The following is a 26,520-nucleotide window of genomic DNA, read 5'->3' as shown; positions in this document are numbered from 1 at the left end:
GAATAGGAGGCTAGAATAGACCTAGAACATTTCCCTAGCCATTGTGTATTTTTTAATTTCCATGTCTTGATCACTGTAGCTTATGTTTTACTTACTGCTGCATTACGTCCTTTAGTCGTGCAGTTTCTTCTCTAGACTGTTTCCATTACACTTAAGGTAATGGCCTTCAGTTGAACCAGAGGAGGCTCAGGTTGGGTATTAGTGGGCATGGTGGGGATGGGTTGGTGGTTGGACTATGTGATCTTAGAGGTCTTTTCCAAACCTAATGATTCTATGATTCCATGATGTTCCTAGTTGCACAGCAGCTGTATGCTCCCCAGCATCAATTGTGTAGATATTACGAAGGTGTGCAATAACATATTTTGGATCTCCAGTAAACAAAGTAATTTGTTTTGTGAAGAATTGCTGCTTTATTGCAGATCTTTTAACACCGAAAAAAGATAGCTCTTGTGGGGCATGTGTGAGAATAGTTTTGCATGCTTGTAATACTGCACACCTCCAGCATTTCAAAGTCACTGTGCTTTAGTGTCTAGCTTGCTGAAATAGTGAGCTTACCAAAGGTACGGTTGTAACCTTGATTAATAATTCTGTGCGCTTCCTGTGGATCACAGGCTGAACTTGTGAACATGAACACGAAGCAGTTCTGAGGGCTGCCGAAAAAGACCTTCATGCTCTTTAAGCACAGCTGCCATACTGAGTACAGATCAATAGCGTTAAGTGCGTGAGTAACACAATAAGTGATGAATTTACAATGTATGAAGTAAGAACACAAAAATTCCCTTTTTAAGAAGTGTCAAGCAGGGAGTTGTACAAGTCTGGAGACTTTCTGAAAAGTGTGAAAGTTAATCCCAAGACTAGAAAGACAAAGGTTGTTTCTCAGCTTCGTGTCAGCATATGTGAAGATGCTGCATAGCATTGGCCTCTGTGGTCAGCCTATTCCATTTTTCCTGAATTAACTTGAGCAGTAGCAGCCTATGTTGTCCTCTCTTCTGAAGGCAGAAAGTGACTTCAGAGTGGAGTCTGGGAATTACTGTTTTGCTGCATGTCTACCCAGCTCCAAGTGTTCTCAAGTGAGCCTGATGATGACCATGCTGTAACACTGAAATGTGAAAGCTGGGTTGTGCACCTGAGCAGCAACCAAGAAGTGGTGTGAAGACACTGATTTGTTACAATGCAATATGAAATGAGAGCTGAACACTGTGTACTCTGAGCAGCCAGATCTCAGTTTTCAGACCTTAGCAACCCCTTAACAATCTGATGTTTAGTTGTAGTTAGTAAAAACAAATAAGGAATGGTACATGCAAGTAAAGAGAATATCTCCTGTGACAGTGCAACCTGCATTCCACACTTTTCCTGAGGTAGTGAACCATATAGGCTGAATTACTCTCAACTGTACACCAATATAATGTCAGAAAAGAGGAGCTGGTAGTAACTCAGATTCTTTTTTTTTCCAGTGATTTTGGATTTATTTTTTTTCTCTCCAACCCTAGTATCAGCTCTTCATGTTCTTTTTTTTCTTTTTAAAGAAGATTGTCAAGTTGACTCAGACCTAGTTTCACTCATCTGTGATGCTGTGAGTGCTGAGGTGCACAAAAAGTGGTCATGGTGAGGGGGAGGAAAATAGTACTCAAAAAGCAGTTTAAATCTGACGGCTGTGTTACTGGTTGTCTCTGGGTCATTTTGGAGACTATAGAATTAATCATTATAGTACAGTTTACATTTCTTCTGATTTGTGGGGTGATACAAGAATCTTGAAAGTACTGTGACCAGCTACTGCTAAGCTCAAATGAGTGTTCTCCGAGGAGATGACACAGGAGGTATTGACTCAGAGGAACCCTAATGAAGCATTTTCCTTGTATTTCCATTGCTTGGTAGCCTGAACCAAATCACTTTGAATGGAAGGAGAGAAAAAACCATCTAGAACAAATGTTCACCCTCCTCAGAGCAAAATTTGTTTGGTTTCATTTTGCATCACGGTAAGATTTGGGTGGCAGGAAGTGTTCTCTCAGTCTGTCACTTTGTCCATGTCACTGCTGTGTGCATCTCTCTGCCAGCTCCCTGTGCTCCATCATACCAAGTGATGTATCCTCTGTTTCAGCTCCTTCTGAGTTCTTAGCTGACGCTCTCTCACACATTTTGGCTTGCAGCTTCTGGTCAACAAAATCCGTCAAAGTATCTCACCTCGTTTGCATCAATGTAGTTCAAACATCATAAATGTTCAACGCTATTCCCAAACACGGTATGGATGTCTATACAGCAGCTGACGGGCAGGCGTGAAATGGATGTAAGCCCAGTGTGCTCCTAAGCCTGTCCACCTTCTGCCCGTGTGCTGACTTGCAGACAGCCAGGAGCTGCCCGTGTGGGTGCTGTGGGAGCTGTGCATGAGAGCAGAGGGGAAGACAAACATTTAGATGAGCCCTTAACAGGAGTTTCTTCAGGACAGGATTGGCAGTGTGGTAACAAGGAAACATATGTTAAGTGTTGTTGTTCTGTTCTATGCTTAGTGTGGTTGTCACCAAGTTCTGTTTTACATGTATTTTAATTTTTCTAAGATACCAATAAGCAATAATATCTGACTTGTTATCACTGAATTCAAATGCACCCCACCCACCACCCCAAAATGTCACATTCTCCATTAAAAAATATTTCTCTAAGAGCTCAGTGGTTTAAAAACAAAAAGCCTTCCCTAAAATAGAGAGGTTATAATTAATTCCTGCCATTAATATATAAAACCTTCAGTTTGTGTGGATAAGAATAAGAAGGTAACGTTCAGGTTCGATCTATTTGAGTACTTCGTTATTCAAAGCTGTTGTTGTCTAGAGAGATGAGCACAGAGTGCTGATAATTAATGCACGTTTTGTATATCTGATTGTAGTTGTAGGTGTACTGAAACCTACGGTGTCATCCCAATCTCATCTGTTCAGTGCGTGTTTAAATTGGGCAAACTCCTTTCTGACTTACGCTTGGATCTTTGAGACTTGCAGATGATGTGAATCACTAGAGAATGCAAACATTAATTTTATAAACCTTTAGTTTTATTGGATGGGTAACACCCACAAGTACATTTCTATGAACAGAAAAGAAGTGCAGATAAGGCAGTGGTAGGAAAAACTTCCTGCATTATTTTGCAGTGTGGAATCAGAGAAAATTTTCCAAGTCAGAAGGTGAGTCAGTGTCCACTGCCCCTTTTGCAGTAATGATTAAAATCTTTGCTAAACATGGAAAAAAATGAAACGATCCTTATCCTAGCAAGCTGTGTTCAACAATAATATTTACTAAAATGCATGAATTTCTCCTCTGTTTAAGATCAATCCCTGGTGTACCCTTCCAAAATACCATCCATGTGACTGTCTGCAAGACACTGTGACTAGAGGCTGGTCGCTTTCCTCTGAAACAGGGTGTTGGTTGTCTGGCCTGTGCAGCTGCTCTGCCATGGTATTGACAAATGTGGAAATTTCTGATGTGAAATGAACCTCAAATGCACTCAAATGCTGCTCCATAGCACTCCACATCTCTGATGGGCTGATGTGTGGGAAGCAGGTAACTATACTGCGTCGAGCTGAAATGTACGAATAGTTGGGCAGCAGATTGGTGTATGTTTTTTTTTTTTTTTTTTTAGAGTGTGGCCAGAGCTCTGCACTTCCCGTGAAATACTTAATGGTGGCAAGTAGTTCGTTATTTGTTCTTCCTGTAGGGTTAAATGGCAACTCCAACCGCACTTCTACATGAGGTTAGTTATAATTGGAAGAGGAAGATGTTTCCTAACTGATTATGTAAACCACTCAGCAGCACAGCCCACCTTTTATGCAGTAATGCAATACGGTTTGTTGTATGGTTACATACTGTATTGTGTGTAGCCAACAATCTTAAGAAACAGCAGTTTTGCTTCCATTATTTCCTATCTGCAGCTTTAGAATTCAAGCACAAGAGAGCAAATGAAAAACCCAACTGACGAACTAAACAAAAAAAAAATAGAGGGATCTTCTTTACATCCCTTCTACTTTTGAACCTGCCTAACATTGCGCTTTACAGCTTTTCACTGTGACAGAGAAATAGGAATGCACTTTTTATCGTGAATGAAAGAAGGTATCTTCATGTGATCACTGAATATCCACTCCTTTGGATTTAACAAAATATAAACTATTGTGGAAATAAAACATTAAGAGTTGGAGAGCATTTATTTCTGTCTGCCTCTTTCCAGAGAGAATCTGAAACTTTTGCTGAAGAAACTTTAATTCTGTGTGCTTGATACAAATTCTCAGTCTGTTTCTGGCACGTGTAACAGAAATTTATCTTAAAGTTGTCATGATTTGCAGGCATCATCCCAAGAGGTTTGCCTGATAGACTGTTGTGTTTAGAATTACTGATTTGGTGAAAACCATATGCTTAATAGTTTCAGATTCTTTTCAGTGCATTTAGATATTATGGAGGCATAACACAAAATGAATTGCTTGCTAGCAAATAAAGAGCGGGGGTTTGTCTGCAGAGCTGAAGATGCTGCTGGAGAGAGAAGGAGGAGGGGAGAGAGAAGAAGAGAAGGAAATCTGAAAATGTAATATATTTGAAGTTAATTTCTTTTACAAACTGTCATTTAGGGTTTCTCCAAGACTTCTCCCAGCTGTATTAGGTAAGGCCAGCTCAACAGAGCCCTGCCTCAATGGCTCTGTCTTTCAAAGTGACCTACTTTTTCTGCATCTAAACGTGTTCCAGGGTTATCATCAAACCTCTGCATTCAGTGAAGTTTTGAAGCCTTTTTTGGACTCCTTGTGGAATAGAGTCCACCTCATGATTCCAGTGGTTTCAGTTCTCCATGTTGTTGTCTCAGATCAGTCTTCCCTCACAGTGAAGAATCATAGCATTGTCTGAGTTGGACGGGACCTTTAAAGGCCATTTGGTCCAGCTCCCTGCCATGAACAGGGAACCATGAGCTGGCTCTGTGCTGACTGCCATTTCATTATTTTCTCAAATTCCTTCTTGCTGTTACTGACTACCAAATGGAATAGCACAGCAAATTCACTCAGGGTTTGTTTATTTCTTTGTTTCAAGGAAATTTTGAGCTCGTCTCTGTATTTGTAACACCCGTTTCCATGGTACATTAAAAAGAGTTGTCATTCAAATCTCCTAACGCTTTTCTGTCTTAAAATGACATCTGTAAGTACTGGTGCAGTGAGGCAAAGAGAATTCAGGGGAGATGCACAGGATCCCAGAGTAAATCTGTGGCAGAACTGCAAACAAGGCACTCCCTCACCTGTGACAAGTCATCCTTCTCCCTTTATGCAATGCAGCCAGTGCCCACGTTGATACTCGATTACAAACACAAGCAGGTGTCTGAACTGCTTGGTTGTTACCTTCCCAACAGTTGCCCCAGCTTGAGTAAACGAAGAACTGCACAAGAAATATTAAGTATAGAATTATAATGAACCTTATTCATCACAGCTGTATTATGACCCTATCGCAGTCTTTGTTATTGTACTTTCACCTTGGTCTAAACAGCTTGTTGCAGATCTGATTCTTGACTTACAGAGATATTACATAAAAGGGGAGAAATGCTTCACTTATGATCGAGTTTTGCAGTTCTTTTGGTTTATTCTCGCACTTTGACTTATCATATTTGAACAAATTGAATTCTGTAGAATTCCTATAAAATGCCCCACTTTTGATTTTAAATGTGCTTCAGCATGATGAATGCAGCATTAGGGTGCTGGTTAGATGTGCAGATTGTAATTCTGGGTTTTATCCTCAGTCCTCCCAGCAGATTGTGGTGTGAGTCATGGACAGCTCATTTTCAGACTTTTTTGCTGCTGCTTGTTATACCTGTAAAATGAACGTCTGTTAACTATACAGCAGGTCTGTGCTGATCCCCCCCCCTTGGTTACTGTTTGAACATGTCATGGAACGGCTGGTGCGCTCATATATCAATTACCTGACTGCTACCTGATCTTCTTAGTGGATGCAAGTACTTTCCTGGGTTGTAAATTGTCTGAAGAGGAATCGGTGTTTTATTGTGTGTTTTATGTGGTGCCTGTCCCAGGGAGCTTCTTTTCCTGGAGTGTAGCCAGCAGAGGTATTAATAAAACACAGATGTAAAGTAGAGAATGTTCTTTGAGATCTTTGAATGAAATATGTTGATGGCAATTACAGCTGTTTCATTTCCAAGAAAACATTATCGCATATTATTATTTTACGGGCACTTTTATGCTGTGCTGTAAAAGCAGGCAGTAATTACCAACTGATCCATTGGCTGATGGATGAAACTAAAGGACCTGTGCAAGAGCTTTCTCTCTATTAATGATGTCTGAGGTAGATGTTCCAAAACCTGTTGGAACTGAGGAAGGGCATGCTTTACTTTAGAGTGTGCTTGATAACTAATAGCAGCTTAATAATACTAAAGATAACACTAATTCAGAATTAATACCTGAAGTAAGTTCAACAACTGATAAGAAGAGTCTGTTGTGCATGCATTAAACCTGGAGCATTGTATCTGATGCATCTCTGTGTATTAGGCAGTTAGTTATTTTTTTCCATCAGGTCTAAAGATGTATTTGCTTGGGAAATAGCTTAATGTCTTTTGAAAGTTTGAGAACGAAGTCTAGCTGATCTAAGGGCAGAAACGAGGAAAACAACCATGCTGGAAAAGCTGCAGATGTGATTTTACAGAATGGCAGAAATATTAATGGATTCTAGGTTTCATATGTAGGAGTACCCCACGTTTCATTCTACTGAATTAGATCTGAAAGGAGTGTATTAGGAAGCTAGGTTCCCTTATTTTCTCAGGAAGTGGAAGAAAGGGAGGCAGTGAGGCCGTGCTTCTAACTAGCTGCTAATAGAAAAATAAGCAGTTGTTTGAACATTCATTACAGTGTTTGAAAAAAAATGTTTTTCAGATAATCGCCTTTGATGAACTACGGACGGACTTCAAAAGCCCAATAGATCAGTGCAACCCAGCCCACGCAGTGAGTACAACCAGTGGTGTGCTAAGCAACACCTATGAAACAGGAGGAGATGCACTGGGCGATACATGAAAGTGTGGAGGGGAACGCAGAGCCTGTTGTGAAGTCAGTTGTGGTTTGGAGGATTGAGGTATTGGACTAGACTTAGGAAACCAAGATGGTGGCTCTTTATCCTGATAGCTTTCCTTTTTACTGAAAGAGGTAGAAAAATTATTTGGAAGCTCAAAACGTAAAAGATACATAATGCGATGTTAAAACTTTCTTTTGATCATTTGATTCTGTGGCACCAGTTTCCTTTTTTAAAACCATTTGCTTTCTCTGCTTTCAAGCATGGCTTGATGACCTTTTCCAATACTGTCTGTAAAAATCAGTCAAAATCTTTGAAGGGATTTGATAAGAGGTGCATCATTAGGTGTGCCTGTCCCATAGCAGGGTTGTATGTTCTCCTGTGCTTGAAGAGTAAATAACACATTCTGTAGCACTTGTTATGTGAAACTTTAAATGTCACCATGAGACTGTAAACTCAGTTTTACCTAATGATCCAAAATGCAACCCAGATTGAAGCAGAGGAAAACTTTTTTTTTCTGTGAAAGCTGTAATCCAAAATGATTTAGCTGATTCCAATTAAACATGCATCAGATTTGTATCATCGTAACTGACAGCAGAACTTGCCCCAATAAACTCACTGGGAATTACAAGAGATGCTGAATTTGCAGAAGTTAAATTCTAATATCACATGTTGCTCAGGTACTCTATTAGTGATAGCATAAGAGCTGCTGTATGAACTTTTCAGTTGCTTTTCTCATTCAGTAATGTCTTGAGGCCAAAATTCGTCTACATGAAAATGCAAGGCCAAGTCTCTGTGGTGTAGGTTGGCACCAGTGGTTAGAGTCACAAATACTGACTTGAGCTTCTGACTTAACAGCTAATGTAGACTTGAAACTCCTGTTTTTACTGCTACACCCAGTAACAGATGAAAAAATAACATATTGGGACTTAGAAATGAGCAGATTGTTTGAGTTGCAAGCAGTACATCAGAAGTGAATACAGTTGGTTCAGATGAATAATGTAACATCTCTACAGCCAATAATTATGATTTTGACGCACTGTACTTGTAACATCTTTAATTTGTAGCACCAGCTAATCTTCCACCTCTTTCCCCACTTTTTCTTGACAGAGAGAGCGGCTGAGAAATATTGAGCGTATTTGCTTCCTCCTGCGAAAGGTGAGCATAAACTAGCCCTGGATTTATTAATTGCATGAGAATTAAAGCCACTGAGTGATAATCTGCATTCATTTTCTTTTTTAATGATCCTTGCTCTCTACTGAAAGGCTGAGTTCTATCACAGAAGTAGAATTCACGATGACCTTGTAAGAATAGATGAAGACAAATTATATAAAGTTAACATAAGTAGAGGATTTCTGGATAAGAACTGAAGTTTCAGAACATCTGTCCATTCATTTTTGGAAGGTGGTGAATCATTTTGCAATTGCAGCTTGAGATGTCAATAGCCCTATCATCTGATAGTAGTGTTGTAATACAGTTTTTGAATAGTTCTTGCTGTTTGATAAATTAAACATTTTATTAGCTACATATTTAATAATTAAGTTTTTGAAGTGACTGAACAGAAAAGTTGATACAGCATTTACTTTAACTCAACCAAGTAGATACTGATGCCTTGATTTTTGAGGAAATTGAGTGAACTGATAAACTATAGGATTGATATGGTCATAGGTTGCACCTTTCCTCTGTAGCTTGAAAGAGGTCTTTCATAAACACTTGTTTTCCTGACTCTCGTAATAAAGTCAAAATAATCATCACTCCAAAATATTTTACTCTATGTATTCAAATTTCTATAAATTCACCAGAATTTAGAGCCACTTAAATTATTCTGCATTTTCACTTAAAAATGGTTATAGTTGAAATACGGACCGCTGACTGCATCCCCTAATCAAGGTAAGAATTAAATCCGGATGTGTTTTTTAAGCTGATGGTCCCATCCTAGAGGTTTGGGGAAAACTGGTGCTAAGGTTAATTCGCTTGGGGTGATCCAGAGATCTAACTGTGATCACACTCAGAATCTATGAATTGTCATTCCCAGGTCAGACAGAACTTGAGTCGTACCTGTTTGTCACAATTATGAACATGTAGCTGTTAAGAGCCACACTCAAGTACTTATTTAGCATGGTTAAGACACTAGGGATATGACAAGAAGAAACAATACTTACCACCAATAGCTTTCCATTTTGTCAAATTGGCAGCAAGCCATTTTCAAGCTGTGTGCCAGTTTATCTGACATAAAGCAACTGGTGAGTGATAATGTATTAATATATATAAGCCTCATAAGAGTGCTTTGTCTACACAAGTGTTTAATTTTTATCGAGCCTCAGTCTTCCTGTGAGCAGCAAGATTGAGCATTTTGGCTAATTACAGACTGTATTCATAAGGGATTGGCTTGCTTCTGCTTCGCTTAAATAGTTTGTTAATTCAGCCTATTCAAAGTTCTTTAGGGATGCACTTGTTTTAATTGAGAGATGATATGCAAGAAAAAGAAGGTAGAATAACTACAGAGATTTGTAGTCACTAAAACTGACAGTCACTAAAAATAGCTTTAGTCCATGTAGAGTAAAGGATTCACGGTTGGAGAAAAATTCTGGCGAAAACAGTGAAAAATTGAGTGTCAGTTGTATAGATACAGGAAAACAGCAGTTAGGATGCTATCAGCAAGCACTAAATATATCCATCATTATAACATCATGAGGCTTCAGGTCTGTTTCTCCTTCTATGAAACAGCAGCATATCCATTTCCCAATGTCTGTAAGTCAGGTAATTATTTCAAATGACATTGAATATAGTTCTATATTACTATTTATGACATTAGAACTTAATGATAAAGATCTGATGTAAATCCATTTTTAAAAGAGATTATAGGCAGATTGTAAAACTGTTGTTTCATTATAGCCTGTTTTTGGGAAATGATTAAGTAGGTATATAGTATGCAATATGAATGGTCCTAATGAGCAGAGTGTTTTTAAGAATGGATTTTTGGTTTTATCTCCAAAATACTTGGAGAAGATCATTAACAAACTGTGACCAGGTACATGATATGTCACCAGATGCTTTATCACTTAGTTATGTATTCCATAATGGTATGAAGGATGGAATCCATCAGCAGCCAGACATTTGCTTTGGGAAAAACGTTTTTAATCACAGAAAAAATTTAGGGAGCATGTGAAGAAGGTTTATATGGTGCTGGCACATATACACACACATAAAGATGTGTCCATGTCTTTATGGTGCTAGAGAGCTAGAATTAGGTCTGCCTATGTTTCCCAGTCATTGGAGAATGATTATGCATAAAAAAGCTATGAACCTTGCAGAGCCTCTGTTCCGAAGTATGTGACAGGAAGGACTTGCTTTCTGAAGCCAGCACAAAGTGAGGAGGATGCAGATACTTCATTTTATTCAGTTATGTGCTTGGAAGGCTTCATACTACATATGTGTGTTAATATGCATGTGATGTAAATTGTAGAATATTTAATTGTCCGGACATTGGTGTGTCATACAAGTGGTACATCATTCACATTGGGCATATACTGGTATTGCTGAATGCTGTGGAGTTTGTATCTGTGTTATCTTTTTATGAAATTGCCTTTTTATCTGAGGATATGATTACATGATGCACTACGATGCTGCACAGTGATGCAACAACTAGTTGTAAATAAGCTGTCTTGGCTTAGTGGAAGCAGTACCATTAGCAGCACAAAATCATAGAATTCTTTAGGTTGGAAAAGACCTTCAAAATCATTGAGTCCAACCATCAGTACAGGATTTCTGGGCTCATTAGCGCTGCTAATGAGATAACGGGGGCATGCCATATAACTGTGCCATGATTTTGTGATTAAATCATTGAATTATAGAATGTTTTGGGTTGGGAGGGACCTCAAAGATCATTTAGTTCCACCCCCATTCCCCCTCCCCCCGCTGCAGGCACGGTTGCCAACCGCTAGATCTAGTACTAGCTCAGGTTGTCCAGGGGCCCATCCCATCTGGCCTTGAATACTCCCAGGGATGGGGCATCCACTACCTCTCTGGGCAGCCTGCGCCAGCACCTCACCAACTGCTCCATGAAAAGCTTCTGACATCAAATCTAAATCTCCCCTCCTTTAGTTTAAAACCATTCCAGTATTTTGTGAGGTTATTAAAACATATTTGATTAATGAAAACAGCATTATTGTATAATTATAATTGCAGGTGTAATTCAAATGATCTAGCTACATGGTTGATTTCTCTTGTAATTACTTATTTTAGCACTAAGGACAATTATTTCCTACATTAAAACATGTTCTCTTTCATTAATCAACCATTGTAATATCATTGCTTTACCTTTAGGGAAATTTAAATTAACTTGTGATTAGGGTTATACTTATAAGCAACAGCATCTCAATATTTGATTTAAGCTGATAAATCCTTACTTAAGAGTAGAGTTGATTAAACTTGCTTCATTCTCAGTGAATGTATTTCAGACTTGAGTTTGCTCATGCCAGATGCTGCTGAACAGTGTAAATGATCTTTCTCAAACTATTAGCCAATATTTGTTTTTAAACTCCATTAATCTGAAGAGTGATTTCTGAACAATGAAACTGGCAGTATCTGTGAGGGAAATTAGGTAAAAGACTTTTATTCATTTTCCTATTGTAGTGGAAGCATTTTAGCTAAATTAAATTAAGCATGAAATCCATGAAACTGCAAGTGTAGGAAAATATTGTATAGAGCTCAGTCTTTTACCTTCATTTTATTTGGTTTGACTGTATTTGTTTGTTTTTGGCAATGGGCGATTGGACAGCAAATTCAGCAAGAAATCTAACTGGAGAAATCTTCTCTGGAATGTGTCCAAGCTGGTGAAGTGTCTGCAGCACAAATCTTATGGGGATTGGCTGAGGGAGCTGGGGTTGTTCAGTCTGGAGAAGAGGAGGCTCAGGAGTGACCTTATTGTTCTCTACAACTGCCTGAAAGGAGGTTGTGGCGAGGTGGGCATCAGCCTGGTATGTATCCCAATGGATATCTGGTGAATATCCCAGGTAGCAGCGATAGGACCAGAGGAAATGACCTCAAGTTGCGCCAGCAGAGATTCAGGTTGGATATTAGGGAAATTTCTTCTCAGAAAGAGTGGTGAGGCACTGGCACAGGCTGCCCAGGGAGGTGGTGGAGTCACCGTCCCTGGAGGTGTTCAAGAAAAGTGGAGATGTGGCACTGGGGGACATGGTTAGTGGGCCTGGTTGGGGTGGGCTGGTGGTCAGACTTGATGATCTTAGTGTCTTTCCCAGCCTTAATGATTCTATGATTTCTTTTGTTATTGTACTGATCACTTCTTCCATTATTCTGCCTCATGGCCACTGACAAGCCTGAGATAATGTGTCAGATTTTTAGCATGTATTTCTGGATATATCAGTTCATCGCTTCATTGTGGGTTTAGAGATTTATAAACACCAGACATTCTTTAGCTAGATGCCAGGCTGATAGTTATTAGCAGGGTATTGCACGGTTCATTGAAGTGCTTAATGTAAGGCTGTATAAGCAAATATAGCAATTCTGGTGGAAATTTTTATATGATGGGTAACCATCTGTATATAAGAATCATCATACTTTCTTCAGATTTGAAAACTCTCCTTGACTGAGACTACAGCAATAGGCCAATTTGTTGCAAAATAAATGTTGCAAATAACAGCAAGAGTTTACCTTTTGTAGTACTATATACTACTTAGAACTTCAGCAGAGGTGTTTTAATTCCTCAGTTAGCTAGATTTGACAGGAAAAAAAAAATCATGAAAAGCATTTCATCATAGTCACACTCGAGAGTTAAGTCAGCTTAAGCCAAAGATACTTGCACTGTCTTTGCAAGACAGGTTCACACCAGGTTGGGCATTATGCGTATTCAGCACCTCATAACCAGCAGTGAGAACATCATCTTTAAAGTCCATATGCCTGTGCTATCTGAGAGGAAAACAGAATTATCTAGTCAAAGGTATCTTTGGAATGTGGAAATAGCAGTGGCATGTGGCTCGCAGGACATAGAGGCTCCTCTGTCCAGAGTTCTGATAAATTGCTGCTGCAACGAAGATCACAAAGGGAACAAAAAATGGCACCGTGTGACACCTTCTCCATTAACAGTGACTGTTGCAGTGATGGAGCACATGAACTTTGTCCACTCATTAGAGACCAAGGAGTTCATCATTGTTACTGGCTTCTCAATGCATATTGTATTTCCTGATGTATCTAATGCTCTCTCTTTTCATACCACCTGAATACAGTGGAACTGCTGAGCTTGATTAATCATCTGGGCAGCAGGAAATCTTTCAGGAGATTCTTCCTACCAAGTGACTGGGAGCATAAACCTTAATCAAGAGATGGTGTGGATAGCTTCTGAAAAATGAATATAGAATTGTGTGTGTAGAAAATATACTGCAGGCATGCAGGTAGTTCCTCAAAACTTTGTCTCTCTGTGTCTAAGTACAATATAGAAGCTTGCATGCACTACTGTATGTCAGAAGTTCTAAGTAAATATTACTTATTTTCAAAAATTATTTTTATAATCTCAAAGAAAAAGGAACGGTGGTTCAAAACAGAGTTGGTTTATATCAGAAAAGTTTCTGAACATCTCTGGATTTGGGAAGGGTTTGACTTCACGTTTGACATTTATGCTTACCATTTGTCTCTAAGGTTGGACAACAACACAACCAGATAGTCCTCTGTGGGTGCTTTCAGAGCCTCTTTTTCACATTGACAGCGTGGAGAAACCTCTGTTTATTGCTCTGAGATGAGAATAATGTTGATAATCAAACATAAAGCTGTGTGGAATAGACCCTGGACTTAGTCTTGGATTTGACGTTCTCATAATTTAAGCACCATTTTGATAAAAACTCTGTACTGTATTGTTGGCAGTTATGGCCAAATTCGTCTGAATTTCTGTAGGAGTTTGTAGTGAAATTTGAGAGAGATTATAAAGGTCAAACTGAATAAAACAAGGAGGAGAAATACGGATTTTAATTAGACAAATAAACAGGTGCCTTTATAGCACTTCACTTGTGCTAAAAATATTTTACTCATCAGAAAATCATCCTTTTCTTCCCTTTGGGTCTGGACACTACTGAGAGAGGATTGTCACAGAGGGAGGTGACTGGTACATGTTTCCAAGAAGCAGGGATGCCTTTTGATCTATCTCCATTTCATCTCTAATTTTATTAAGGATTAGACCTATTAACTGACCTGATATATGAATATGAAACAGTTCAGTAATCCTTCTTTCATTAGAAGTTCAAATGCGGGATCTGTTATTGAGATTCCAGTAGCTATTTTGCAAAAATTATGGTAGAATTGGGACCAGATAGCTGGCAAGTGTTTTTACTTTATACAAAGATAATGTCATAAATATTGCTTGGCTAGAGACAGGGCATCTCCTCACACTTTTTATTTTATTGCGAATATCTCAGTTTCATAATTACTCAAAAGGAATTGCTTTTGCAATAGAAGTACCGACCATAATCCCTTTTGTCCTTTCCTTGTATATAGTTCCCTTTCCAGTAGTTGTGTTAGCTGATTATCTTCATTTCCAAGTAAGGGATTGATGTGCTTATACAAACTGTGCGCTCAGACTCGTAGTGACTTAAAGGTATTCCTTATCTTTTGGCCTTTCTTTTCTGTTTTGCTAGACTGTTTGGTTTGAGGTCTACTTGTATATACCATATAATAATATATTATTTTTTTTTTTTAATTGAAGGTAGAATTTGAAGGGAACTGAAGAGGGCTTCTCTTACGATCCTTTGCCCTAGAACAGCATCAGTACTCTCTTATGATGTAAAGCAACACATATTTCCTAAGTCAGAAAATGAATGTAAAAGCAGGCCCAAATGAAGACTGCAATACATGTTGAAAAAATGACTGCAGAAATTAGAGTCAAATGGAAATAACAGTACAGCATCCTGCCTTTTGTGTTCTGTTCAGTCAATTTCTAATTGCTTGTTCACAGCTTTCTTATAACCTCCTGAATATGTGAAGCAAATTTCTGATTTCTCTTTGGATCAAAGGGGATGTATTTATATGAATCTTTTCTCAACATCTTGAGGAATAAGAAAACCCACAAAATTTGGAAAACATCATTGCACAAATATGTGCTAGAGCTATATTTAGACAATCAAACAAAATCAAAAGTTTTCCCAGACAGTTTTGTGATAATGTGTCTGGATTATCTTCCTCTCTTCCTCATTTCAAATGTCTTTGCTCGGAGTTATAATAAATCAGACTCCATATCTGTGTAGCAAACATTGTAGGTCAAGTTTCCTTCAATAAATATTTCTTTCAGAACTTGACTGTGGTCTAAAATTTCATTAATTTTAATGAAAACTTCTATTAACTTGAAGGATTCATGTTGCCCATTCTCCCAATTAGTTTTGGAAACAGTTTGTGACTGTTGCTCTAAAGGAACCACCAGAGATAAAAAGTTATGAAAAATTAAAGCACTAAAGGATGTCACTTGTTCCTGTCTGAGGTAATAGACCCTGTCTATTTGATAATAGATCAAACAATTGTCCTCTGGGTTTGTTTTTTTTCTATTCTATGAACACCAGTCAACATACAATACCACTGTTTAAATTTGTTGGTTTTGTTTGTGTTTTCTCATGTAGGCTGATGAATAAACAAAATTTATTTGCTGCAGCCTTGGTTAACATGTGCTGGTTGTGGCATCTTAAAGGACTAGAATAGAGAGTGATATCTGGGAAAAGAGAACTTACAGTACTTAAGAACTTAGAGTAAGTATTGTATTTCTGGCAGGCAATCCGTTCACTACTGACATTCATTTGTTATATGCATTCTGGCATTCTTTTATTATGTGCATTATGCCAGCACTATTTTTAGTCAAATTCACAAGTTCCTGAGTTCAGCATTTTCAAAAGTTAGAACATAATAATTGTTATTTTTAGGAATCGCTACCTAAGGACATCTGTTTGCTTCATGGAAAGCTGTATCTTGCTGTGCCTGCACAGGTGTTTAAAGCAGTGGTGAGAGATAAGGAAAGCTGTGAAATTATTGCAAGCCTAAAATGTTCAAGCTTGTGACTCGGTCACAGTTTGGTCTTTACCCCACTTTTTCACTCCAGGGAGGAAGTAAGATTTGCCAGTACAATGCCTGATGGAAATGGAAAGGAAGGAGATATACATGTTCATTATTTATAATATTATTAATCATGAAAATATTTACATATAAAACGATATCAGTTTAACCAACTGTATTTTGCTGTTAATGTCATCTTTTAAATGTTTATTAAATAATCAAAACAGCAAAGTATCACCCTGTAAGACAACCTTTTGCATTACAATTCAGCTTCCTTCCAGTACTGTTCTGGAGGATATGGCCTTATTCTCAGAACACTGCAAGAAGCAGTGAATAAGCCTGGAGATGTAGCAAAAAAAAAAAATATGAGTAACTGTTGTCTGTAATGCGCTCCTGAGATGAGAATTCTCAGTTGCTTGGGGTAATGTAATTTATGCATCTGCTCCCCAGAGCTGTGTTGAAGCTATTGGCAAAATTTGACTTGCTAATGGACTGTATTTGCTTTAATTTGGTATGCAATAAAATATATATTTGCATTTTAATGAAACTAAAGGAACTGGGGTTAAATCAAATGTCGTTGTTATGTTTAGCAGAATTACCATTGTGGATTTAAGTCAGGATTGGATCCTATAAAGCCTCTATGCTATTACAAAAACAATACAATATCTAAAAATAGAGTGAAATTATTTTACATCATATGTGTTATATGAATGGAAATGGCTTCTGGTGGGAGTTAAATGTCTTACCTTGGATTCAAACACTGAAGTTTCAAAAAAAACCTGTTAAAATAGCAGGACAGGGATCACCTATACCAGTTCTGCACTGTACCAAAACTGCATCCTCAGACTGACAGCCTCTAAACTCCAGGTATGCAAACAGCCCTTTAATGAACACTTAGCTTTCGCTATTTATGAAACCATCAGTCTTAGGCAAACTCCAAGTAGACAGCCTGAGGGCCTTTTCTCTACTATGCAGATGTCTGAGCTTTGTTTTACTGATCACTGAGATTTCGGCATCCATTGACCTGCCTGTGAAAGAAGGTGCAGGTTTTCTAGATCCTAATGAGCAGCTGTGGTACTAATTGTCATTCTCATCAGTCCTAGGAGAAAAGGCAAAGATGGTAAGAGTTCTTGAATAACCCAACTCCTCTCTGGATACGTCTGAAACACAAGAGAGGGGTAGGGCAAAAGGGCATTTGTTACCCTATTCCATATCAGTGTTGGGGAAAATTAGAGGTTCACACTCCAGGGATGCAAACCCAGTCTGTTACTGGTTCTGAATTAACATTAAAAAAAAAAAAAAAAAAAAAAAGTTGCAAAGATATCAATTCTAAAATCACAGCACTGCTGCTTTAATGAGGTACCACCCAAGGATGAGGCCCTTTTTGAACAGTGCTGATGCCCTGCAGGCTGTGCTCAGTGGAGAAGCTTTTTATTAATATTATTATTTTATGACCTCTTATAGGCTCTGCAGAACAGAAATCTTACTGACACTCTTGATAAGAGGTCCATAAAGACCTGATCTTCCTCTGTCAGTGTTGTTAAAGTTATTATTTGTAATACGACAAAGTTTAAATATGCCAGTCATAAACTGGCTCTATTAGGATCTTAGATTTAAAATATAATTACCTCTATGTTACAGAAGATAGAAACAAGACAATGGGAATTAAAATGATGGGCCTAAATAGAGACGTGTTTAGTACCTGAAATGGAAAGAGAGTGTAGAAAATCAGGTATTTTTATATTAGATCTGTATTGTGTTGCAGATGGCTATGGAGTGCTTTGTGAGAATGATAATTAGGTTCTTTGCGTTACTCATTTCACTGTCTGCTGTTTGTGCTGTGGAGTGACTTCTTTCATATTCACTTGATACTGTTTAAACATTCCAGTAGTGCATTAAAATAAGGAAATTTCCTTTCCAAAAGCATTTGTTTTGTGCTGCTTCATGTCGTTGTGGTCCAGAAAAGGGGAGAGCTGAAAGCACAGGTGTTAAATCCTTTCTTTTATTTGTGCTCTGCATATGGTCCATAACATTGAGTCTTGTGTACATGCAGCATTGCTGTCCCCTGTAAAGATATAAATGTAAAGATATAGATGTGAATTTATTAGGTTCAGCAGCAGGTGTTCTTTATATGACCAGAAATTTATTTTCCAGCCAGCTTTTTCAGCTAGCTATATACATCATAGCAAACTGCTGAATGCTTTGTAGCAGTTAGAATTGTATGATTTTGAGTAACTTAAAATGCTACTGCAATTTTTGTGTGCATGTCCTTTCTCTTTTTCACTTGCTTATGCTACGCTTCTGATTTTTTTTTTTGTTGTTCAATTAGCAGGATTTTAGAGATACCAGATAATCAGCTCCAAAGGATTTCATAATGTCTTAAATCCAGCAGCTGATACTCCTCAGTAAGCTGGGTTAGCTCTGGCAGGCTATACTAGGATGGACTTTATAGTGTAATTAAAATAACTCTTGTGTTCTGAACAGCTTGGGTATGTCTCCCTCCCCTCTTTCCCTATGTGTCAGCTTTAGTAAAGGGTATTGTGGAAAAAGCAGCAAAGTGAGCACCTTAGTGACAAGCTGCAGCCATCCTTTGCCAGCAGCAGGTGCAGCAGCATTAACTGCTGTGCTAATGCAGCACTGCTATGTCTGGTTGTTGCCTGTCTCTGGGTAAAGTGGCATGTTCGTGGTTAAAGGATGGGGTCTGGGCTACATCCAAGGAGACTTCATGGGGGAAAAATAGTGATTCTGTAGGAATTACTATTATTGTCTAGTACTCTGGAGTACTGGACCTAAACAAAGTACTTGACAGAGGCAAGAGTTCTTGACATTTTAGTTACTTAACAGTGACTGGGAAAACAGTTTGATTCACTTGCTACATTAGGTTTTTTAAGTAAGAGAATTTAATAGCACTGATGAAGGGAGATTACTATTCATTCTGCTATATCTTTCCAGTTTCGGTTTCAGAGAGGTATTTTATGTGCCATGTTCACTGGTGAGCCCAGCTGTGAGAGTCATTTTATTTGAAAACAATATATTGTTCTGAAAGAGCAAAATTACATTTGAGAAGAAGGTAGTCATATGTAATAAGCACAATAAGGAGGAAGAGTACAGACAGGAAAAGATGGGACTGTTGTTTGTAAAAGAACAACAGAACATGATCAGGGAATAGGAAACTGATTAAAAGTGACTGAATAAAGGACTGAGCTTTGTGAGAGATGCAGATGATATTTTCAGATGACTTTGTAGTCCAGTAAGCACAGAGAAGCTGCTGGCAGGTTCTTAGTTAGCTTCAGTGCTTGTTTTCCCATGCTTCAGTTCAGCCAAACCTTGCTGTCTACACGCAGCAAAGGCTGCCTTATTTTCTTTGGAACTCTAAGGATGGAACTATCTACGTGTATGTATGTGTGTACTATTTTGTATGAGTGTACTGAATATTTATGGTGGGATGATATCAAATCATTATCTAGCGAAGATTTTACATTTGAAATGCAAATGGTTAGTGAAAAAAGATTTTGAATATTTGCTCATACATAAACTTAAACGTACATATCAGAGCGTACATACAAAGATGTAGTAGTTTCTTTCCTGTGCTTACATTATAGCAAGAGATGTTTCTAATTAGCATCACTTTGGTCTAGAAACTTTGACTTCCTTTTCATGCTTTTTTTTGTGGTTTTCCATGGGTAAACATCAGCCAGCAGAACTTCTAGTGATATGTTTGCAATGCCATTCATTAGTTTAGGACTCCAAGTGACCAAGTTACAGCTCTCAAGAGCTGTGCTTCTTTGCCAGCTTCTCCTCCAGCTCTGTATTCTGTAACCATCTCCAGGCTTTATCTTGAGCTGTGTTGGGAAGTGGAGTTCATTATCTGAATCAGTGTGTTCCTGGTTCAAAATAGAAGTGTACTGTTTATATCCTAAAATGATTGCCATCTGACAGCTTTATGCACTGTCCTAGAAATGAATTAAAGATCCTAGCTTGATTCCTGTTGCACAACTCTCCAAATCACAGAAGTTTCCATTGCAGTGGACTAGCTTGACAGCAATGGCAAGGATTGACAGTTGCTGTTTCCTGAACTAGCTTTCTTCCCTGCTGGAGCCAAATCCTGTATTTGCTGAAGTGCATTGAAGTCTCCATTGGTTTCAGAGGATGGCAAGGTGATTATTCTGGCCAGGAACAGAGGCAGTGTCACACTTTGTTTTTCTAGTTGTTCAGTTATTCAGTTTACTTTTCCTCACAAGCCTTGCTGTTACTCTGTTTATGCTTTCACTTCCCTCCCATACTTTTAGATTTAGTCTCTTGGCTAAATCATTGGAATATAAACTGCAATTGGTTTACAGGCTGGTGTTTGTTTGCTTCTTTCCATGAATTCTCCTCGGAAACTGTGATCAGAATTGATCCTGTATTTATTTATGCCCACGCAAAAATATTACTCCAGGAAAAAGGTGAAGACACAAGATGACCCATTTTTTATTCTATTAAAAGCGGAGGTAGATCTAGTATACACCAGAAACTGTAACTGGAGAGTGAATCTGTTTTCCGCTGCTTCCCATGTTTCCTTTCTAGATTCACAGCTGAATTTTTTTTTTAAATCTCCTTTATAAATTTCCACCTTGGGTTTCCTTCTCAATTATTACCAGCCAGCCCCCACTGATCGAGCAGCAGTGTTGTGTTTTTGCTAATTTTGTGAACTGTTGTTAGAAGCAGAAATCAAATATGTGATAATGAATGTAATACACTTGAAAGTGCTGCGATGCTTAGTCGGTAGCCATTCATCATTAAGACCTTTCTTGTCTGTAATTTGTGACGAGGATGAATCATTCTCTTGGTAAAGGTTATAGTCATGTTCTAAATCACATTCTAAAAATGAAAAAAAGATCCAGCAGTGATAAATAACTGCCATCTGGAATCTGTGCTATGCAATTGTACCATGAGCTGTCATCCACATAAGATAAGCTTTTGAGGATGCTTAGATTGAATGCATTGCCTTTAAGATATGAAAGTGAAAAAATACATTCCTTGTGAAGTGGAAGAAGCCCTAAAACTATGGAATTCATTGCAGCACAGCTGTATGGGAGTAGGTAGGAGCTGGGAGTAGCTGTAGTGGGCTTTTCACTGTTTTCAGAAACAAGACTCACTTGAACTGTTTGACTGCTAAAGATGAATTGACATCAGCAGAAGTCCCTCAAATGCTTTTTTTTTTTTTTTTTTTTTTTTAAACTTTGGTTGATGTGACTTGGAGACACAGCAAGGGATACAGATGAACTGTGTGGGGGATTGTCGGGCTTTGAGAATATAAGATACTGGAATAAAATTCTTGTGTTGTTCAAATAAAGATAAATAGATTTCTGAGAAAAGGCATAAGACGACTAGAGAAGACCAGCTAAGAAAGCGGGGGGGAAAAAGAGCCTTTAGAAGTAATCACTCTGAATCAACATCACATAAATTTCTGTTTTTGCCAGCTGCCCACTCACTCTCTCTTTTAATAGAAAGGATCATCTTGGTCTGCAACAACCAGTGTGAGAAGCCATGGATTTACCAAGGGTGTGAGTTTTCTGTCTTAGTGGGTTTTAGCTCAAAAAGCTAACTTAGTAATGGATTTGATATCTTTAGGGTTCATGTAACATATAAAAAGCCCACAGTGTACAGCCAGGATCAGAACTGGGATGGCTCCATGCCTTCTGCACATTGCTCTCTGCTTTGCTGTCCCTCTCTTGAGGTATGTCTGGGGACGGATGCACTGCAGATTTCTGAAGGCGCAAAATCACTGCAAAATCAGTGGCTGAAGACGCAGGAATATTCTACTGATATCTGTTTTTTCTGTTCCTTTCAGCTGGTGTTGCCGGAGTACTCCATCCATAGCCTTTTCTGCATAATGTTTTTGTGTGCTCAGGAATGGCTCACACTGGGCTTAAATGTTCCTCTGCTTTTTTATCACTTCTGGAGGTAAGCCCATCTTTCATATATTAACTGTTTGTTTGCTGCACGCACCAACTCATCAGCCATGCAGACTGTATGAAGTACAGCAAGAGGAGAAAGGCCTAAAAGCAGCTAAGACACAAGTTTTGAGAGAAAAACTATTTTTTGTGAATGTTCAGGATGGGGAAAGAAAACCTATAATACATAATTGTGGCTTCAAATAGCCTCATTTAGGTAGCCACATTTAAATAACCACTTTGAATATTCCAAGTGCAAGATGGAATTACCACACCCAAATGAAAACTTGCAGTGAAGCGGCCTGGAGTCTGAAGGTGGAGCACTGAGTGCTGTACAGGCTGGGAGCTGTCAGGTAGTTAATATCATGGAATCACTAAGGTTGGAAAAGACCACTTAGATCATCATGTCCAACTACCATCCCACCCTCACCATGCCCACTAACCATTTTCCTTAGTGCCACATCTCCACTTTTCTTGAGCACCTCCAGGGACGGTGACTCCACCCAAGCAGCCTGTTCTCCAGCTGTTTTCAGCTCTGGATCTTTGCTACATGTATATACTCAGCAAGGGCTTTCAGAGTCAACCATGCAGGAGCTGCTGTTGAGCAACTTTAGTGTTTTCTGGGCTGAAGCTGCTGGCAATATAGCTTCCAGTGAATTCTAGTAAGGGATCTGGCACCTCTGAAGATAGCCAAGAGGCATTCATTTTTCTGTTTGTCAGCATGCAATCTTTCACTAGTTTTGCATTCCCACTATATTTGGAAAAGCCCAGACGACTTTTGTCTGTCAGGTTCTCTCTGTGTTACGAAGATATATGTGGTGGCAGGGAGCTTCTGTTGTGAAGTAGCTTGAAAAATAATTCTGTAAAGAAGGCACTGCTAGTACCTCCGCTATGAATTAAAAAATGGTAGCTTTTAAACTCTATTTTCTGCAAAACTTGGTAATAATGCAACATCATGTGGTAGATTTATGTTATCCAGAAGTTAGCGTGACGGCATAGTTCTCAGAAAAGTTTAATGAGATGAAGCTATGAGTGCTCTTTTGTTCAGTATAATAAAATCATAGTGTTTTACGATGCTTTCAAAGGATAACGACTGAAGTGTGACAATAATCCTGGTCGGAAAAGTGGAAAAAAAATACAAAGTGGAAATGGTCATACTTGAAACAATGATGCCAAACTTAGGATATGTTTCTGTGGTTCTCCATATGTATTGTTATAATTACTACATATTGTTTGCTGCTCTTGGGATCATTGTATAAATTTCTACATAACACCATGGGAAGATAATTGCATAACGTTATCATTCCAGTGAAGCTGCGAAGTAATTGAGACTGAAGTTTCTTTGCCAAAAAAATCTTTCATCATAACTTTCTCAAATATTGAGTCTCTAGTGAAAATAATAAGAATTTATCCTATATTAGAAGAAAAACTTTTATTATCTAAATAATTTTTATCAGAAAATTTCTGAGCAGTGCTATATGTAGAAAATACTAGTCAGCCAACTCTTCGTTATACCATATTGCACTTTTCAGCATTGAAGAAACTGAGCTATCATTTGGTTGAGACTGTCACCTTTCATCATATCTGAAATCAGTCAGTTGTGTAGATGCAGTTAGTGCCCAGTAATTCTTCCTCCATGCTGTGATCACAGACCACTACATATTGTCACTCACTACATGCAAGTTATTTGTGAGTAAGCCAGAAAGAACTATATAGGCAGGGGGAATGCTTCAATCTAAAGATTTAATAGGGCATAGAAATTTCACATTCATGAATTGCTTGGTTCTGCAGTAAGTCTAGACTAGCATTCTGATTTAATCATGTCCAGAATGAGAGGATTGAAAAAGAGAGGGAGGTAGATTTCTCCTATACCATGGAAGACTGTTTTCATCTGAGGTGATGATCAGGACAGTGTGTATCAGCACATATCTAATACAGCATCTTACAGAGTCATTCTAGAGTTCTCCTTCTCTTTCAGGTATTTTCGTTGCCCAGCAGATAGTTCAGAACTCGCTTATGATCCACCTGCAGTTATGAATGCAGATACCTTGAGTTACTGTCAAAAAGAGGCCTGGTGTAAGCTAGCTTTCTATCTCCTTTCTTTCTTCTACTATCTTTACTGGTAAGTCTGGTAATTTTACTGAGAGAATAGTAGCTGCTTTTCATTTAACATGTGAAATTCCATTTAGGAATGACAGGAACAAACGTGTGTGTTTCCTTAGCCTTACGAAACTGCTTCAGATCTTGATGGAGGGAAGCATACCCACTTACAGCAGCATGTGCTTAAATCTGCAGACACTTCATTATATGTGGAATATTGAGCATTTGTGTAAGCATTTCTGCTGGAACTAAACTGTTGTGCTGAGCCCTACTTTCCTTCATTCTAAAACGTGGCCATAGCGGTCTGCTGCCTGGTCCTAAATAAAATAGTGCTGTATCCGCTTTTGCTGTGCTTTCCTGGGTTTTGCGAGAACTAGAATTGCAGTAAAATGGGGCAGTGGCAATATACTGCAATTTCCTCATTTTTTAGAGTTGTACTTAATATGTATGTGTTTGTTCTAGCTGGTTGTCTGCATTTTATTTCTTCTACTATATGGATTTTTCTCCAAAGGAAAGAAAACTTGTAGTTTCATGGTAAACCTTGCCTGCCACGCTGAGAGTTGCTGGTTGATGTTGTAAAGATCAAACATGCTAAAGTAAATGGTTTTGTTTCTTCACTGTTCAAATTCAGACATCAGAGCACATTTTAATAAGCTCAAACACAGCTTGTGGTGCAGTAGGATGTCACTAATGAATTTGTTATTTCTTGAGTTCTTTTTGATACCCATCTTGAATCCGCCATAATTAAGATAGTTTAGAGAGACAGAAAGAATCCAAAGGAAGGCATAGGCCATTGCAGTCAGACCTGAGGAACAAACAGCAAAGGGTTATAAAAATCAAAGTGCTCTGTATGCCTCAAAAGGATACTTTCATATTGTGTCTTTCTTTTCATTCAGCATGATCTACACTTTGGTGAGCTCTTAACTAAAAGATCATCATTAAAGACTGAAAACAACAAAACCTGTGGAGGTGCAAGGAGGATTGGTCCAAGTGATGCATGATTAAAAGATAAATAAGTAAATGGAAATTAAAAAGAGGAAGACTTTGAACCCAAGAAGTAGAGTATGTGACAGAGACACTGAGCAGAAGCAGAGTACCATGAAGAATGACTGAGTTAACTGTGTTTGTCTCCTGTCTCTCAGTGTGTTGCAGTAAATGACTTTCAAAACCCAAGGGAAACAAACAAACAAAAAAGCAACCAAGTAGTCTGAGTTACAGAACTGTTTTCCTCTTCAAGGATAATGCTGCTCAGCTAAATGGATTCATCATAACCTGTAGTCCTTACCGTCTTCCAGGGAGCAAAGTTTCTTTCTTTTAATGATTGTTCTGTTCTCAGGAAGCAAAGGACAAGATCATCATAAACAGCAGGAACATTTACATAGTATGTCATGAAAATGAGCACTAACTAGGGTTCAGACGAGATGTGTGACTGTTCTGCAGGCATGTTCATGTGACACTCATCAAACAGGGATGTTGGATCTTGGGGGATTGTTTTCTGTGGATTTTCCCTGCCCTTCACCTTTAGCACTAACAACAAAGAATTTAGAAATTGCAGTGTTCTGTTTTTTAATATGTTATTACTGTAGACAAACTTGCAGTATGTTTCTGTACTTCAATTGTGTTGCATCGATAACGTAGTGATAAGTATGAATACATTGGGATTGGCTTAACCAAATTAAGCACTTACCAGAGTAGTGTTCCTCTGACTGCAAAAAAGCCTGGTGAGAGCTACATAAATTAAAGAGGATTGTAATATATATATTATATTCCTTAGAGTGCTGGACAGTGAAATACCGGACTAGATCGTGGTCTGTAATTCTATTGTGCAATTTTATTTCTGCTGTCAAATTTATGCTAAAACTAAGTCACTCAATGTTTTTGTTCCGTATGAGGTGGGTATTTAAGTTGTTCAGTTTTTTATAATTTAAAAAGATTTTTATTATTTTATCATATAATTTAATTTTATATATATGAGCTGTATATCTCCATATACATGTATATACAAATACACTTCTATGTAAGCATTCACAATCTATTCATATTTTATGTTAATCTGTTTGATTTACCAGGTCAAAAGCATCATCTGCTCAGAACAGTGACTAAATGTATTTCAGCACTGAAACTAATGAACCAAGGCTGACACCCTCAGAGTCACAAAGGTATTTCAAAGCGTCCACTGGTACCCTGGGCAGTAGGAAGCTTATAAGACTAGTACCAGCACACACAGAGATTGGGTCCTGCACAGTGAATGAGCTAATAAGACATGTTTTTAGCGCAGAGGCTGAGGAGAGCAGCTCAGAGAGTTCTGCATGGAAACAGCTTGTTCACAGCTGGTCTCGTTAGCTTTGGCCCATTATTGGCCCTGCCAAATTTAGTCTGGCTATTGAGAGCCAAGGGATTATTTCTAAGGGCTTTGGGCACAAGA

General features: G+C 38.4%; 1 protein-coding gene across 2 annotated transcripts in view; it reads left to right on the top strand.

The window, feature by feature from the left end:
• Positions 1–25,986, top strand: part of CNIH3 (cornichon family AMPA receptor auxiliary protein 3) — a 40,846-nt gene extending 14,860 nt beyond the window's left edge. The window contains exons 2-6 of one of the 2 annotated variants that reach the window (XM_021391704.1): positions 6,885–6,953; positions 8,128–8,175; positions 21,893–22,005; positions 23,974–24,071; positions 24,992–25,986. In XM_021391704.1, coding sequence (XP_021247379.1) covers positions 6,885–6,953; positions 8,128–8,175; positions 21,893–22,005; positions 23,974–24,071; positions 24,992–24,996 — 333 coding nt within the window. In that variant the 3' untranslated portion in view covers positions 24,997–25,986. Of the gene's footprint in view, positions 1–6,884; positions 6,954–8,127; positions 8,176–21,892; positions 22,006–23,973; positions 24,118–24,991 lie in introns of both variants that reach the window. The other variant, XM_021391703.1, reaches the window with a different exon arrangement.

This window comes from Numida meleagris, chromosome 3 (genome assembly GCF_002078875.1).
Source record: "Numida meleagris isolate 19003 breed g44 Domestic line chromosome 3, NumMel1.0, whole genome shotgun sequence".
Lineage (NCBI taxonomy): Eukaryota > Metazoa > Chordata > Aves > Galliformes > Numididae > Numida > Numida meleagris.
This window is presented reverse-complemented; position numbering and strand designations above follow the sequence as displayed.